A 15,589-nucleotide genomic window follows, 5' to 3' on the forward strand; every position below is an offset into this window, starting at 1 on the left:
TGACTCATATTATTGGCTTTAAGTCAATTATAAATAGTGTTACCCTGCCCTAAAAGAGAATATTACCTCATCAGACAATACGCAACAACTTATAACAAAACCCCAAAGAATTATTCACATAAAACTAAGTATTAGAAGACATTTAAATGGGACATTCACTAACCAACAAAATTTATTTTGTTAATCAAATAGGTGAACTACAAAATATTGATTTAATCAAAAAATTCCAGGATTTTCTGGTTCAACTATCAGTAAAATGCCTTTGGTTTAAGAGAGAAAAATCCATAGAATAAATCATCATTTCAATTGTTTACAGAAGAACATATGCCTACAGAAAAACATATGCCGCGACATCACTGCCCTTTGTGACTCCCTAAAACTCATGAGAATATGATCCACAACTATAGCCTCATCGTATACTAACAGCACATACTGTAAACATGAAGACAACCATTTAAACAAATACACAAATAAACCAAGAGTAATGCACTTCAACATGTTTTGTCGAACTATCTTTAACTTCTTTTATATAGAACAGATGTTACACATATTGGAAACAAAACTGATCAAGTTCATTCTGTACTCAGCCAGTTTCATTCCAAGGTCAAGGATGAATCTTATTGTAGTTCCATTTACAATTACTATACATGCATACGTAGAACAGGTACCTTTACAACCAACCAATATGGCTCTATGGAAATAACAAAATTCCCCTCAGAAGACGAGTTATATTGTTGGGCTGGTTTGTTATTCATAACATAATGGTTATACAACCGGTATAAACACAGAGATGTAAACAAAATAATTAAGATATAATCTACACTATGACTGCACGGTGTACCTAGTCCAGATCATAAAAGATCTGCGAGTAACTTGTCCAGAATACGAGTGCCTCCTGGAACTTATATGTATTCATATATGGCACCAGTGTGATTGAATCCACAGGATACTTCTACTGCCTTCACATTGCTTCCAACATCAATGACAGTTGGCTGGATGTAGTCAACATCAGTGCCATGGCCCTGTATTCGGCAAAAAATATCAAATGTAACAACAGCAGACTAGAAGATTGAAACAAAATAATGAGAAATGTTTATATATCATCTTCTAAGCTGTGATTTCTGAGGTTATTCAAGTGCAACTGGATTACAGGAAGCTTCCACAAGATTTCTAAACAAACATCTAGAAAAACAACTTGGTAGAAGTAACAGGTGTGCTTGCCAATTTTACAACTAATGAACACAAGATATATAAAGAGCCTACATGTCCTAAACGAATCGGGATGTTGTTTTTGGCCAAATCTGGCACCTGTATAAGCTGTGCAAAGAAAACCACCAAGATCCATTCCATATACCAGAGTGCAAAACATATACGAATATATGATATTGTCCGAAGATGACAGTCTCTTAGTCCTACACCACCACTAGATACTCAATTCACTATCATCTCACATCTTACACTATGCCTAAAATGATCCCTCTTAATAAGCATATGCCATATCCATGACTCCATGAGACCTAAATGACCCCTCTTCACAAATGTAGACCACACCATGAAATTTGGAAAACCGAACCAAAGCATCAACGGATAATCAAGTCTAGCAATTGGACAAATATACAAAGCGATTATAGATGACAACAAACAAGGGAATTATCCCTGACAAAAAGAGCAACCATACTACAATATAGGAAGTCCCAAAAAAAGGGATCTCCATCTGCCACAAAAGCAACCTTTCAGAATAAGCTGGCAATAATTGTATTAGTCATCTAAAGACTAAAGGTTAAGGATAAAAGAACCACATGCGAACACTAGAGCCTACTAACTCAACCCCTTGGGCTACTAGCAGAAACTTTTTCTAAACGGAAGATTCCACAGTTTGATTGATGGCCACACTTTGGCGGCCAAGAGACCCATCACAAAAACTGTTGAAGAGATATCCCATATTATTATGAATGTTAGACCATAACACGACAAACCAATTAATTATGGCTTCACATTTATCACACCACTAAGATTTATTAAAAATGGATAAAGCCCTCCTGGAATTTCCCAATAACTATAAGATGCATGTGATGCGATTAAACAATATAAGCTCTACCTGCAAAGACCCTTTGTCAGGTTTGACAGAAACTTTAAGAAAATGGTAGAAAGTCCCCAAATATTTGTGTTGAGAAACCTTGCAGCATCCCAAAAGACCTAAAGAGCCTTAAGCTTCCTACAGTTATGTGGGGAAAAAAAAGGTTGTGCCACACAGCCTTAAGCCTCCAACGGAAATGGAGCTAAAACAAGGTTTTACCCTCGTGTAGGCAAGTTATGATAAGATTTTCAACTTCTCACATTCCACGAAATGCTGTTACATAACGACCATTTTAAAATCACACCATGCCACCATTATAGCAGAAATATATTTCTTTCTGTACTCATATACCTTTTACATTATCACTTTTTCACTTAAAATTATCACCAATTTTCCTGACTAATTAGTGACTATACTACTGTCAACACTATGAAAAGCAAGGAGGGCAAGGGCTGCATGCTTGTTTCCTTATTTATAATCTAACACTTGGAGACCGTTTAAGATTCACCCCCTGGGAGTTCATCCACCTCTCAGGCTCAATGGTTATAATCTTATATGTTCTAAATTTCAATTCTGAAATACAAGTAAATTTTTTTAATTAATAATTTTTTTGCATTAAAGACATATTATGTAAAAACAATACGAACCTCAGGCTTGCAAACAATGTACCTTATAAACTGACGAGCTTTTCAAAACAACGAACCGATAGTTAATAAATATTATGTATTTATACTCCATACTTCAAAAATGTACTTAACCTTTAATCCTTCACATTTTAAATTCTCAATGGATCCTCCCTTACACTGCTACTCACACACACTGACCCTCATACATAACAACACTTCATACACAGAGTAGATGTGTAATGCAACTACTGATTCTTTTGATATAACAACAAATACAAGCGTAATCCAACTAGCAAGCTAAAAAAGGTATGCATGCTTTCCATAATAAGCTAGAAAGTTCAGAACATTTTAATGTTATACATCCAGAAGGGAGAATCTGTACTAAGAGTCTAAGACATAGTTCATGTAGAGCCAAACAGGAAAAACTAAAGGGTGCACAAGAGATAATAACAAACCAGCTGTCCACCGGAAGAATGACCATCCACAGAAAATGTTCCGTGAGAACCTCCCCAACCCCATGTGAAAACATAGCCATCTGCCATATACCAGGCAAAGTAAATCAGCAAAAATCAATCACACAGTTAACAATGTAGAATAAATATATTGCTAGAGAAAAGCTTTGTGATATTCTTAAACGTGATATACAGTATAGGCATCAGTTATATAATAATGTATAATTATCTCAGGTGTGTAGAGAATAGAGATAATGCTTGTTAGAAGAAAATAACACTATCAACAACACCGAAAGTTCTGCAAAGACAACCACCCACCTGAAATAGCAGCTGTGTGCTTCCACCCACAAGAAACCTGACATGATGCAGATTTAAAAGTAAGAATATACAGAAACCTGTAAGCCACATGAATCATAGTTTTGATGCATTGGTACTGTTTAATTATGTATAGAAGCAAAGAATGAACATGTTCTCTTTGGTAATGCACCTACCGGAAATTCATGTTCGCAATGGTGAAAAAAAAAAACCCGATTATTTATTTGTTGGAAAATGATGTTTAAATTATTTCCAGTCGTTGCTAATAAAATGACTATAAACTTTGGCAATACTCGTCATTAAAGTGCATAAAATATTAGGAGTATTATAATCCAACCACCTACCAGATGAGAAGCAAGTAAAAAATAGTGGTTGGAAAAGTTTAAAAACATATACAGTATTTAGGATTAATATTGATAGCAGAGGAAATCTAAGTCAAGTAAATGAACTCTTAATCCTTGTGCAATTGGATGAAATAGCAAATATAACAGAATATAGGGAGTAAAATCCAAGAATAGCACAAACCTTACTCACTGATTGCCTTAGGAAAGGACCTTCAACTTTTTCAGGGGAATGAATGACGTCCGTACAACTAGGTCAGTAGAGAAAAGAAAAGAACAATTAATACAAAATGATATTATATAGTATGTCATTATCACATTGTCTAAAATGACTATTTGATCATTTCAACTTCAGAAATCCAACGGATACATACCCAATGCCAAGGCAGCCATTTTCATTTGAACCCCATGTATACAATTCTCCATGCCCTGTGAGAAAATTTACAGCGATAAAAAGTAAGATTCATTTTATAAGGCTAGCTGGCCAAGTAAGATTTTATGTGCATCATATAGCCATTGTTGAGGCCTTGAGTGTAGGAAGAGCTGCAAGAAAACACAGTTGGAATCTATGTGTCTATTTCTACATATTTTAAGTTACTACATCTTACATCCTCAAGTCTTGGAGGCCAAATGGTAGGTCATCTACATAACTACACAGAAGTCATAACTCATAAGCATATACCAAACAAGTTTACTTAGATAACATTAGATCAAAATAATCACTTGGAATATAAAATACTCACACTGATTTAGAAATCTTGGTAAATGATGTCAAACAAACAACTAAATCAAAAACACATGCTAAACAAGTTTTAACGGAAGACGTATAGCTCTATCTACATGAATCTGGTATTGTAAGAGAAAACAAAAGGGGTGTTGACAAAGAGTAACTTGGAGCAATATGAGTAAACCTCAAAAGGTAGATTTTGACTAGTCGATCTACTATTTAGCAGTGCTTGGTAAAGAATGGATTGTATATGGGTATACTGAAATGATAAGCATATAGAAGAGTGGATACAGTAAATACCTTACTACAACTTGAGACATAGATTGTTTATCTTATGCTATCATACAAAACACGTTTCTTCAACATTAGTTTTATAGTGGATTATACGCTTTTAGTCAAAGCACAAAGGTTTGGTTGATGGTATGTGTATGTTATGTTTCCTAAAACTTAGCAGTCTTGTCTTTTAGCAAGTCTAGCATATTTATTTAGTGTGCCAAATTCCGCACTTTCCCTTATTTAGTTGCTGAGCTTAGACTTGGTTTGCTTAGTAGCAATGCTTTTATGTAATTCATGTAGTGTGCCGCAAAAACTTCAATATATTAGCAAAATGCTTTTTCTACTTTTGTTAAATTTGTCCAATAAACCTCAAAAGGTAGATTTTGACTAGTCGATCTACTATTTAGCAGTGCTTGGTAAAGAATGGATTGTATATGGGTATACTGAAATGATAAGCATATAGAAGAGTGGATACAGTAAATACCTTACTACAACTTGAGACATAGATTGTTTATCTTATGCTATCATACAAAACACGTTTCTTCAACATTAGTTTTATAGTGGATTATACGCTTTTAGTCAAAGCACAAAGGTTTGGTTGATGGTATGTGTATGTTATGTTTCCTAAAACTTAGCAGTCTTGTCTTTTAGCAAGTCTAGCATATTTATTTAGTGTGCCAAATTCCGCACTTTCCCTTATTTAGTTGCTGAGCTTAGACTTGGTTTGCTTAGTAGCAATGCTTTTATGTAATTCATGTAGTGTGCCGCAAAAACTTCAATATATTAGCAAAATGCTTTTTCTACTTTTGTTATATTTGTCCAATAAATTGGTACCACAGCTTCAGTGATCTTTAAGGCTTTTGATGATAAATGCTCAATCTTTATTTTCCAATGGCATAGAATTCCTCGTCCACTAAGATAATGATGAAGAAAAACAAAAAATGACTCACGAGACATTAAAATGAAATCCAATTGAAAGCCATGAGTTTGAATGGGGCCGCTATCTTTGAGTCATCCTTGCCTTAATAAACTAGTTCTCATACTATACCATAAACTTCTTGGAAGGAGAACAAAATGTACAAAGATTTAGAAAATATTAAAAGAGTAAAAGAATTTACTTGATACAACACAGGTATGATAACCACCACAGGCAACTTCTTCAGAAATTGGCAGTTCCGACATCATTGATGGCCCAGTAACATTGTTTGAATTTCCAAAGTTCTGCAGATTGAATGAATTAGACGGGATGGTTAAACTACTGCTATCAAGCAACCAGGAAATTATACTTCTTAATAATTTTGATTCATTTGAGCATTAGCATTAGTTACTCACAAGCTTGTTTATTCTTCTTTCACCAAAAATAAAGACATTGCCATTTTCTGCAGAAACAAAGAGAATAAATAACATTAAATCTGATTTTCTCAATTAATGCAAGGTAACTCCAAAATTTCATCTGTAACACAAATACCATCAATACAAGCTGAATGCAGCAAGCCAGCAGCAACTGTTTTGACCTACAAAAAAGAAATAAGCTCATTAACATTTTAAACTTCGGATGACCTAAATATTTAAAAACCATTTAAATAATAAAATATGAATTACCTTGATCCCTTCAAGTCTCTTGATAAGCCTTGGAGTATATTCACTGCATTAATTTATTCATACATGAATATACATCACATGAAAAAGCTTGGAACTTAAAAGATCTCCTAGGTTCAACATGTTAGCAATTGTTGCCTCTTTCTAATCATTGAACTGAATCTAATACAGAGGAGCCAGGCATCAACATGTTTTCTTTTTTGTGCCATAATTTCTAATTTGTGTAAATGGAATTCCACAATCAAATTAACAAACAGGGATAAACAAAAAGCATACTACTATCCACACAACTTTGGACTTTAACAAAGAATCTGCTGACAGTGATCCTAATAAAAAAGATCTAGTTTAAAAATATCAATTTTTAACATAGATAGCTAGTGACATGTTAAAAATCATTAAAACAAGGGATCATATGGTGAGTCACCCCACAACAAATAAAACTGGTCCATGGGCACATGCAAACCACCAGGGTCAACAATATTCTAGGAACTCTTGGGCAGAGGTTATGCAGATGGTCCTAAAAGGTGAATGATTATCGACAAATGGAATCCCTGATAATGTACATGTTGACATATGAACCCATATTTAGTTTAAATGTGTTAGAGACATGTTGTCCAAGAATGAACTAAGAATTTTGAATTTAATCCACCTAACTAATAGTCGCGAGTCTTGTGACTGATCCAATAAGCAGTGGGACATTGAAATAGCCAATGCATCCCAGATAATAGACGTCCAGCAATAATATTAATACACATACGACATACCTCCTGCTGCTTAGAAAATTGAACAAGCCTGATTGGCGGTCATGACCAAGTCTTCCAGAACTTCCCATTCCCCAGCTCAAGGTGGCACCTTCATCTTTAGATCCAATAGAATATAGAAGTTTAGCAAGTAAAACAAAAGTACTTTGAATAATATATATAGGTATAAAAAGAATATACCAGTAACAGCTATAGAATGCTCTGAACCTAAAGCAGCCATTTCGATGATGATCCCAGTCAAGTATCCAATTTTTTGTGGTCTTGAGACTGCTGATGGTGCTCCTGAAAGATAAAAGGCATGTTACTAATTAATTTTTAATTAAGACAGCTTACTAAATTCAAGGAAATACGTTCATACACAAATTTGGTATAAAACAGTAAAGACACACTAAATTTGATAGCAATAAAAAAGTTTTACAGAAATAAATGACCTTTGGTGTCAAATTAACAAGGTAAGACTCTGTTAGAAATATACAAGTTTCACAAGAAAAGAAAACAAACTCTAATTTTCCTACATTTAGAGTTGGAAAGGGAACCATTAATACTATGAGTATTAAAATAACATATAATCAAATTCTATGCATTATTCAGATATAAGCTGTACTAAAGTTCAAGAATCCAGAAACATGCTCACTTTAAGCAAGCAATGCCTGGCAAGCATAAACTATAAATGAAGCAAAAGCAACAAAGAAGATATGACTAACTGACAGAATTCTCATAATGAGTGACTACAAGCAACAAAGTAATGACTGACACATCAAGCTCTTGACACCATTATAAACACAACCCATAATATTCTGAACAATTATTACATTATAACGAAAAGAAGCTGAAATTTGAAATAGCAAGAAAATAAGAATTAAGAAAGTGGCAATTACCCTTCCCAAGTCCAAGCTGTCCATTAGAGTTCTTCCCCCACATGTAGAGCTCCCCATCCACTGTAAGTTGGAGAAAATTGTTTTAAAAAGTACACAGCAATGGAAATCATTGAAACTTGAGAGATAGGAGGTATGAAATCTTTAAATAGCAAAGACAATGAATGTTTAATGACAGAACACTGACTTCCCAAAATGCAGACAATTTTTAGATTTTTGGTGTATAATGGACTAAACTAACATGGCTAATTAAAGTGTGAAGTTGAAGCAAGTGAATGTTGCATCATTGTAAAATAGATGACGGTTCAATTAGTGACAGCCTCCCAATTATCATAGGGATAAATCTGCTTACAAGTAACAAACGAAGCCCTACTTAACCGGCCAAGCTGGAAGCTTTTCAGAGGCATTAGCTTAATGTTGATGAAGATGTCTTAGAACATACATACAAGTAAGAAACTGTATAGCAATGAGGGATTACAATATTCTACACAAGATAAAATTCCTATAATATATCAATGAAAGTAAGAATTGAAAATGACAAAATATTAACAATGTTTGGTCCTTCCTTCAGTCTTTTTCCACTGATTTCAATATTCCATCATCACTAGGGGGAAAATGGTGAAATACTGAAATATCTACTCCAACAACAACTTCAACAAAGCCTTAGCCTTAAAAAAGGCTAGGGGTCAGCTAACATTGTTTTGTTGTTGGGGAGGTGGTTGGGGGCGCAGATCCCACATCACATCAAGTTTGCATCACTTTTTTTTTTTTTTTTTTTTTTTTTTCTGACAGGAGGTTTGCATCACTTAATGAACGCATTAACAAAATAGCATACAAAGAAATAGTAATCAACTAATTAGAAAGATATAAGGGTGATAATATCAAACTCCTGACCTGTAATTGCACATGAGTGACAGTAGCCTGCTGAAACATGTTTAATCTCTTTCTCAATTCCAATTACTTCAGCCGGCTCCTGAAAAACGAATATCATAGATCAAACAGCAATTTTTTGGCAGTTCAACCACAGCCAAGGGCCAAACTGTGTGAGCTTAGACAGTTCTACACAGCAAGGTCAAATCTGAGAAACGTAGGGCATAGAAACAAGAATCAAGAAAAAGCTAAAACATACAGTTATAATGAAGCAAATAAGCTAGTGATCCCTAGTGGCTAACATACAAATGTGATAACCTCTGAGTTTTGAGTTACAAAAACACCAAGGAAATGGAACTCTGCACGTAAGATGTTCCGTCAATGAAATTCCTCCTAGAAAAGGTCAAACGATGAAACCAACAACAACAGATATGAATGTATTCGTTCAGGACCATTTTACCCGCCAAGTCAAGATCAGATCAAATAAGATTTGGATATGAAGAACTTTTGTGTCTGACAATCTGACATCTCAAGACCAATTTCTTATGAAGCTAAAAGATTCACGTTTTTAGGACAGTAGATGGTATTTACGTATCAGATCAAGGATCTAAAAAAAAAGAACTCTCTAATATAGCAGGAGCAAAACAAAGATATCCCCCCCCCCCCCCCCCCCACACACACACACCATACCTTAGACAGGAGCCTCTCCAGAAACATGGGGTAAGTTGATCTAATCATGGCCATGTCTAATGGAAAAAATTAGAACATATTTGAAGTAGGTTATTTTCCTTGGTTCACAACAACTAGTTCAATATTTATTTTCATTCTCAACAAATGGCCATAATCACTCCGGAATCCTAATATTCTAATTCTAATCTCCTTCCCATTGTCACTCCCACCTCCGGAATACAGCACCATCCATCCTACTCTCATTATTGTGTCAATCATGCAGTTTTTACAGCAAGTAATACAGAATTCTTAGTTCTATGTTTGATAGTAGCATTGATGTTCTTGCAAACCTTTTCCAGTAGATTTCTTAAAATTATATGTTTCAATTCTTTCACAATCTAGTTCTAAGAGGGATTAAGAATTAAGATCTAGCAATAATTAAATTTGCATAATGGTCCAAAGTTTGATAGCAAGCTGATTCCGAGAATAACAAAATCAAGGTTGAATTCAAATCTGGGCAGACACATGCCAAGCATCAGTCCAAACTTACAGCATCCCATTTTCCCAAACTTTCAAGGATACAGATATTAACATAAGCAAGAAAAGCTCCTACAAAAATATTGCCACTTGTCACTTTCAATCAATCTCTATTTCTCATTCTCTAGACCATAGAGGTGGTCCTCACTTACGAGATCTATACACAAAGAAAGGTATGGCTTGCACTCAATATTCATTATATTGATCTTCCATTGTATTCATTTACATGGGCTTCTTGAGAAGGCAACCCTTTGAATATCTCTTTTTGTATCTGGCTATTATTTATATGCATTAAGATGGACAGAAATGAGCTGTCTTTCTTTGGGGAGCTGACTACACAAACTCAATCCTGAGGATAATCTGAGTCTTAGAAATATTATTTCCAACATCCAGGCCACAGTGAGAAAATGCCATAATTGAGATAAGGTTTTCTATCAATCAGTATAACATGCAATAGAAAAACGAGAAGCCAAGATGGAGACAAATGTCAATTGCGCAAAGGTATCACCCTATGTTACTTGGACTCGGATGAAGTGTCCAATTAGCCACGGGTGTCCAAGTATCAGACTCGCCCATTTTCTTGAAAAAAATTGTGTTTTTAGTTAAAAATGAAGTGTCCAAGTGTCGGTGTCGGTGTCCGACACGAGTCGTGTCGACACGGACACGTGAGGTAAATGAAAGAGTCCGAGTAACATAGGTATCACCTACTTAATGCACCTTCAATACATGGTGTTGTGTACTCGTGTAGGTCGTGTAGTCACATTAACATAATCTAACACCATTAAACTGCAGCCATCAATTCAAATTCCTCCAAAACAAGGGAAACCACGCCCCTCACCATGATATCACCTTATCATTATCTCGCTGTCACCTCTATTATTGGCTAGTTGCCCATCCAATAATACAATTGTTGCTATAGCCAATACTTCCAGTTTCTCCGATACTAGATGATTTACTAGACCAACACAACCAAGGTTATCCCCCTAATTTCCCCAACATATATCACCAACAAGGAAAATAACCTTCAACACATAAAACGCAAAGTCACTAAGCGCATACTATGAAATAGTGACGTATGATCAATATGTTCAAAAATGCCTTCATAAGAGTTAAAGTGGTAAGTTACACTTCAGTATAGTCATCTAACTATGACAAATCTGTTAACTTGGTTATTAAGCAGGAAAAGATTAAGTGTTACTGCTCCTAAAACTTAATTTGCAAGATGGTAGTACCAATCAGATCGAGAATTATAATCTACAAAGTAAAAAACCTATGATTATCTGTTTGGCAAACAAAAAATAGCACCTAAGTCCAAAAAATAACAAAAGACAATGCAGGACATGTTACATTTATTTCTTGGCTTGACTATGGCACTCGATATCGTACCATTGCGTAATTCTTATCATCCGAAATCCCAAGCTGTCCGAAATCATTGAGTCCAGAGGCATAAACACGCCCAGATTCTGTCATATGACAACTAAAACTGAATTCCTCCCAAAATTACACACACTAAAACAACAAAATCATACTAAAATTGCAAAAACGAAGAAATTACCCAAACATAAATCAAAATTGAGCTTAAAACATCAAAATCAAATTGATCAAACGCATCAATTCCAACTCCATAATCATAATTGAAGAACAAATGCAAGACAAATTGAAGAAAAAACCTGTAAGAAAAAGAGTATGAGCACCGCCACAAGCAATAGAACGAAGATTATCGCCATTGAAAGCAGGACAAATTACAGGCCTCCATTGAGAATCGACACTTCCAAGGCCTAATCTCCCAAAATCGCCGTTTCCCCAAAGCGCAGCAAATCTCTTCCCTCTTTCAACGGTCGAATACAATCTCGAACAAAACCCTAACCCTAACCCTAAATTGGGGTTGAGAATTGATAATTTGGAAAATTGGGAGCAAACTGCTTTAGTCCACATTGTAAGAAGAAGAATTGTTGTTCATGGAGGACAGAGAAAGTGGAGGAATTGTGTTAATGGTGATATTTTGAAGGTCGAATCCAATGGAAAATGAAGGATTTGTGAAGAAGATGAAGATGAATTGGTAGAAGTTTGATGAATGAATGAATGAATGAACTGATGGTTTCAGAAGCTGCAACGTCTGTGTATGTTGCAAAGAACCTCATAGAAGGTCGGTACAATTGTATTATGCACCGAGTAAATCTGATCATGGGTTGGGTTGGGTCGGGCCTTGCTGTTATAAGTGGGCCCATTTTGGATCAAGGATTTGGGCCCAATTTTGGGCCTTGTCCGACCTGTTATTTTGGATAACAATAGTGGCATTTTCGATATTATCGGATTGGGTTAAAATTATAGCTAAAAAAATTAAGTTTTAGCTTGACCAAAATCTGAATGAAAAATAATTGTAAAAGTTGTTGGACTTGTATGTAGTCAGACTTTAATCTAATGTGAGCTTGGATGGGTATGCCCTAGTAAAAATATTACAATCAATCAATGTTACCAACTTACCATCATAGAAAAATAACACAAAAGGGTACAATGGGTAAATTAAATAAGATCTAATTTGTCAAAGAAGCTTATCTAATTGGAACTATTAATAACGTGACATCTAGATGTATCACAATTCACAAACAATAAACATCATCCTTTTGGAAAGGTAATTCGATTTAGTACTTTTATTTTTCTTAACTCGTGTGAGTCGTGTTAATATGACCGTTTTACATTGATAAATACTTCATATTACTGTATTATTTGTCATTTTAATAAAATATTGCAATTATGAATACCATTGACATAATTATCCTTACGGCTAGAGCAAATCATTAGACAAAACATTATAGATGCCGGATAGTTTTTTATTAATGAATTGATTTGTTTCAGAAAAAATAAATTAATAAATAATAAAAAAAAATGACATAATGAAATGTATTCATATCGGCATCAATCAGTCATAATTTACTCCAAAGGCACTCTTTGGCTGATTGGAAACTGAAAACAACTTACAATTTTGCATAAAAATGGACAATTTACAAATCACAAGAAGGAAGTTGCAGCTCTGATTGACAGTGCAACTCATAGAATGAGCATGATGCATGCCCAAATTCAATTGAAAATTGTAATCTAATGAACAAAATCTAGTCACCATACTATACATTGATATCTATTTCAACATCATTGGTTTTTATATTGGTGTGAGTCGTCGATTCTAAGATGATTCAATCCGTAACCAAACATGTTAAAATCATTTGAATAATAAAAAGGACTAATTAAATTACGAAAAAGTAAATGCTATGACATAGAAAAATTCAATCATTTGTGTAAATCAATTAATAAGTCGTCAATATCAAATTATCAACCCATGTACATGAAAATTGACATGTCAGGTACAAGATTATTTTTTTTTTAATTTTATTTTTTTCCAATTCTTTTAGAGGGCCAATTTAGGAATTTATGATATTAATAATTGATCTCTATTTTCATTGTATGGTTGGTGGCAACAAATTTCAAGTTTTTTTAGAAATTACACTTCATTTGCATAGTTTTTTTCCGTGTACTATACAAGTCGGACCCCTTTGTATCATTTATTCCAAACTAACAAACCAAAGTCAAATACATATTGCTCTAACCCAATCAGATCACCGTTATGTGCATTGAGGATAAGACTAACAAGAAGATAACATTACTTAACAATTTTGATTATAATTAATTGTTCTCTTTAATTTAATCATTGCTAATTAATCTTGATTCAATTCTTTATTTTCTTGGACAAAAGAATATTCTCAAGAATAATAAGTTTATCAAACAACAGTCAACACCACCAACACAGTCCTTTTTCCTTCATCACTAATTGAATTTTGCGATTAATTTGAGCTATCAACACCACACAATACTTATCTTTTGAATATATCACAAGAATCATACACAATAATTTGGAATTTAATCAATCTTTATTTACACTTGTTACTCTATGAGAATCGAACCCCTCTCACATTAAATTAATAATGATTTTTCTAATGAAATTTCAATCTTATGTTTCTGATTCTCAATTAATCAAACAAATAAGTATAAATCACAAAAATCCCTTAAATTGAAACTTTCAAGAACAAAGGGAATATAAATCGGATTTGTAACAATCCATCGTAATATAATATTCATATTTAATACTGAGTACTTCTGTAAAGTACAAATCTCTCTAATTAAGATTTAGAATTTTAGATGAAGGAAAAAAAAAGTGTTGGATAGGCAAAACTACAAAACCTTTCACTAACAACCTTTTTTTTATTTACTTTTTTGTCACCTAGGTTAACAAGAGTGAAAAGATAAAGCATGACTAAAATGATGATGAAGAGGATGATTATGTTGATGATGAACCCTACTATGATTTGAACCCTCCTTCTCAATCCTCCATCTAAGATCAAGAAAATCATCAACCGAACACGGAAGCTTAAGCGGACCGTCGGCGTAGTACCCGTACACTTCACGAGCTTTGTCTAGTAGATTAGCGAACAATGGATGATACAAGTAACTTATCGGTATCTCAAATTTTTGACAATGATCATCTTCTTCTTCTAAGCCAACTTGAATAGCTAACCATCCTTTTTTCACCATGTTTTCTTGCTTAGAATAATAATATGAACTTAAAGAAGTAGTTTGAGTTTTTTTGCTTGTTTGTTTTTGGTAGTAAGGAAGAAATAAGTTTAAGGAAAGGCAAAGGAGAAACGTTGGTATTTATAGTGGGAATTTGTGTGGTGAGGTCGGCTGAATTGTACATGTATACGGAATGATAATATAAAAGATTATATTATATGCTTATTTTTATTTTTATTTTTTTATGGTACGTGTATGAATTATGTGGCATATATTAATCATATATTATATGGTACGTACCATTGTCTAGTGCTTGTGTATTATATGGTACTGGTACGATACTACGATTTATTGTCTAGTGCTTGTATGATATGGTCAACGAAAAATTAAATATTCAGTGGAGTGACTAAAGATTTTTAGTTTTGTTTTTGTGAGATGGCCCATTACTTTATTGGAGAGCCTTCAACGTACATATTCTAATTTGTAAACCCTTTGTAATAGGAAAATGACATTTGGCCCACTTCTTGGTTACTATTTCTTTTTTCACAAACTTTTAAATAAAACGGATGTTCACTAAATTACTGAACATCCGTTATAAAGTGACAATAAATTGTGCAAAAGTTACACTAAAACGCACAAAAGTTACCCTGACATATATAAGATTTATTTATGCCTAATTGATAAATTTGACAAAAGTGACACTAAATTTGACAAAAGTAACACTAAATCTGACAAAAGTGTACCCGATGTACAGTAAATTACTGAAAACCGGGTGTACACAAAAGTTTTCCTTCTTTTTTTTATTTTTTAATTTTATTTTTTAATTTTTTTGTTTTTTATTTTTTTTTTTTATTTTTTTTTGCGCATGTGTAATATTTGTATATTTATTTTAATTTTTGGA

At 33.8% G+C, this 15,589-nt stretch overlaps 1 protein-coding gene across 1 annotated transcript; it reads right to left on the bottom strand.

Moving 5' to 3' along the window:
- Positions 1-501: 501 nt before the first annotated feature.
- LOC145604586 (ultraviolet-B receptor UVR8-like) lies at positions 502-12,238 on the bottom strand. Its single transcript, XM_081660474.1, has 15 exons — positions 11,796-12,238; positions 11,512-11,588; positions 8,944-9,022; positions 8,053-8,112; positions 7,355-7,456; positions 7,178-7,271; positions 6,417-6,459; positions 6,283-6,328; positions 6,147-6,193; positions 5,933-6,035; positions 4,186-4,240; positions 3,996-4,062; positions 3,474-3,510; positions 3,159-3,238; positions 502-1,022 (listed from the first exon to the last, which is right to left on the bottom strand). Exons 1-15 carry the CDS (start codon positions 12,058-12,060, stop codon positions 903-905), a joined length of 1,275 nt encoding a protein of 424 aa, XP_081516600.1. The 5' UTR covers positions 12,061-12,238; the 3' UTR covers positions 502-902.
- Between the last annotated feature and the right edge of the window lie 3,351 nt (positions 12,239-15,589).

This window comes from Chenopodium album, chromosome 22 (assembly GCF_948465745.1).
Source record: "Chenopodium album chromosome 22, dcCheAlbu1.1, whole genome shotgun sequence".
Taxonomy (NCBI): Eukaryota; Viridiplantae; Streptophyta; class Magnoliopsida; order Caryophyllales; family Amaranthaceae; genus Chenopodium; species Chenopodium album.

What these genes read in the sequence shown, in the direction of transcription:
- LOC145604586 (XM_081660474.1), bottom strand. Translation starts at nt 12,060, where the DNA reads ATGTGGACTAAAGCAGTTTGCTCCCAATTTTCCAAATTATCAATTCTC. An exon ending in ACAGCTTGGACTTGGGAAGG is followed by an intron (nt 7,457 to 8,052) that starts GTAATTGCCACT and finishes TTTATCTTTCAG; the next exon opens with GAGCACCATCAGCAGTCTCA. An exon ending in AAAGAAGAATAAACAAGCTT is followed by an intron (nt 6,036 to 6,146) that starts GTGAGTAACTAA and finishes TTCAATCTGCAG; the next exon opens with AACTTTGGAAATTCAAACAA.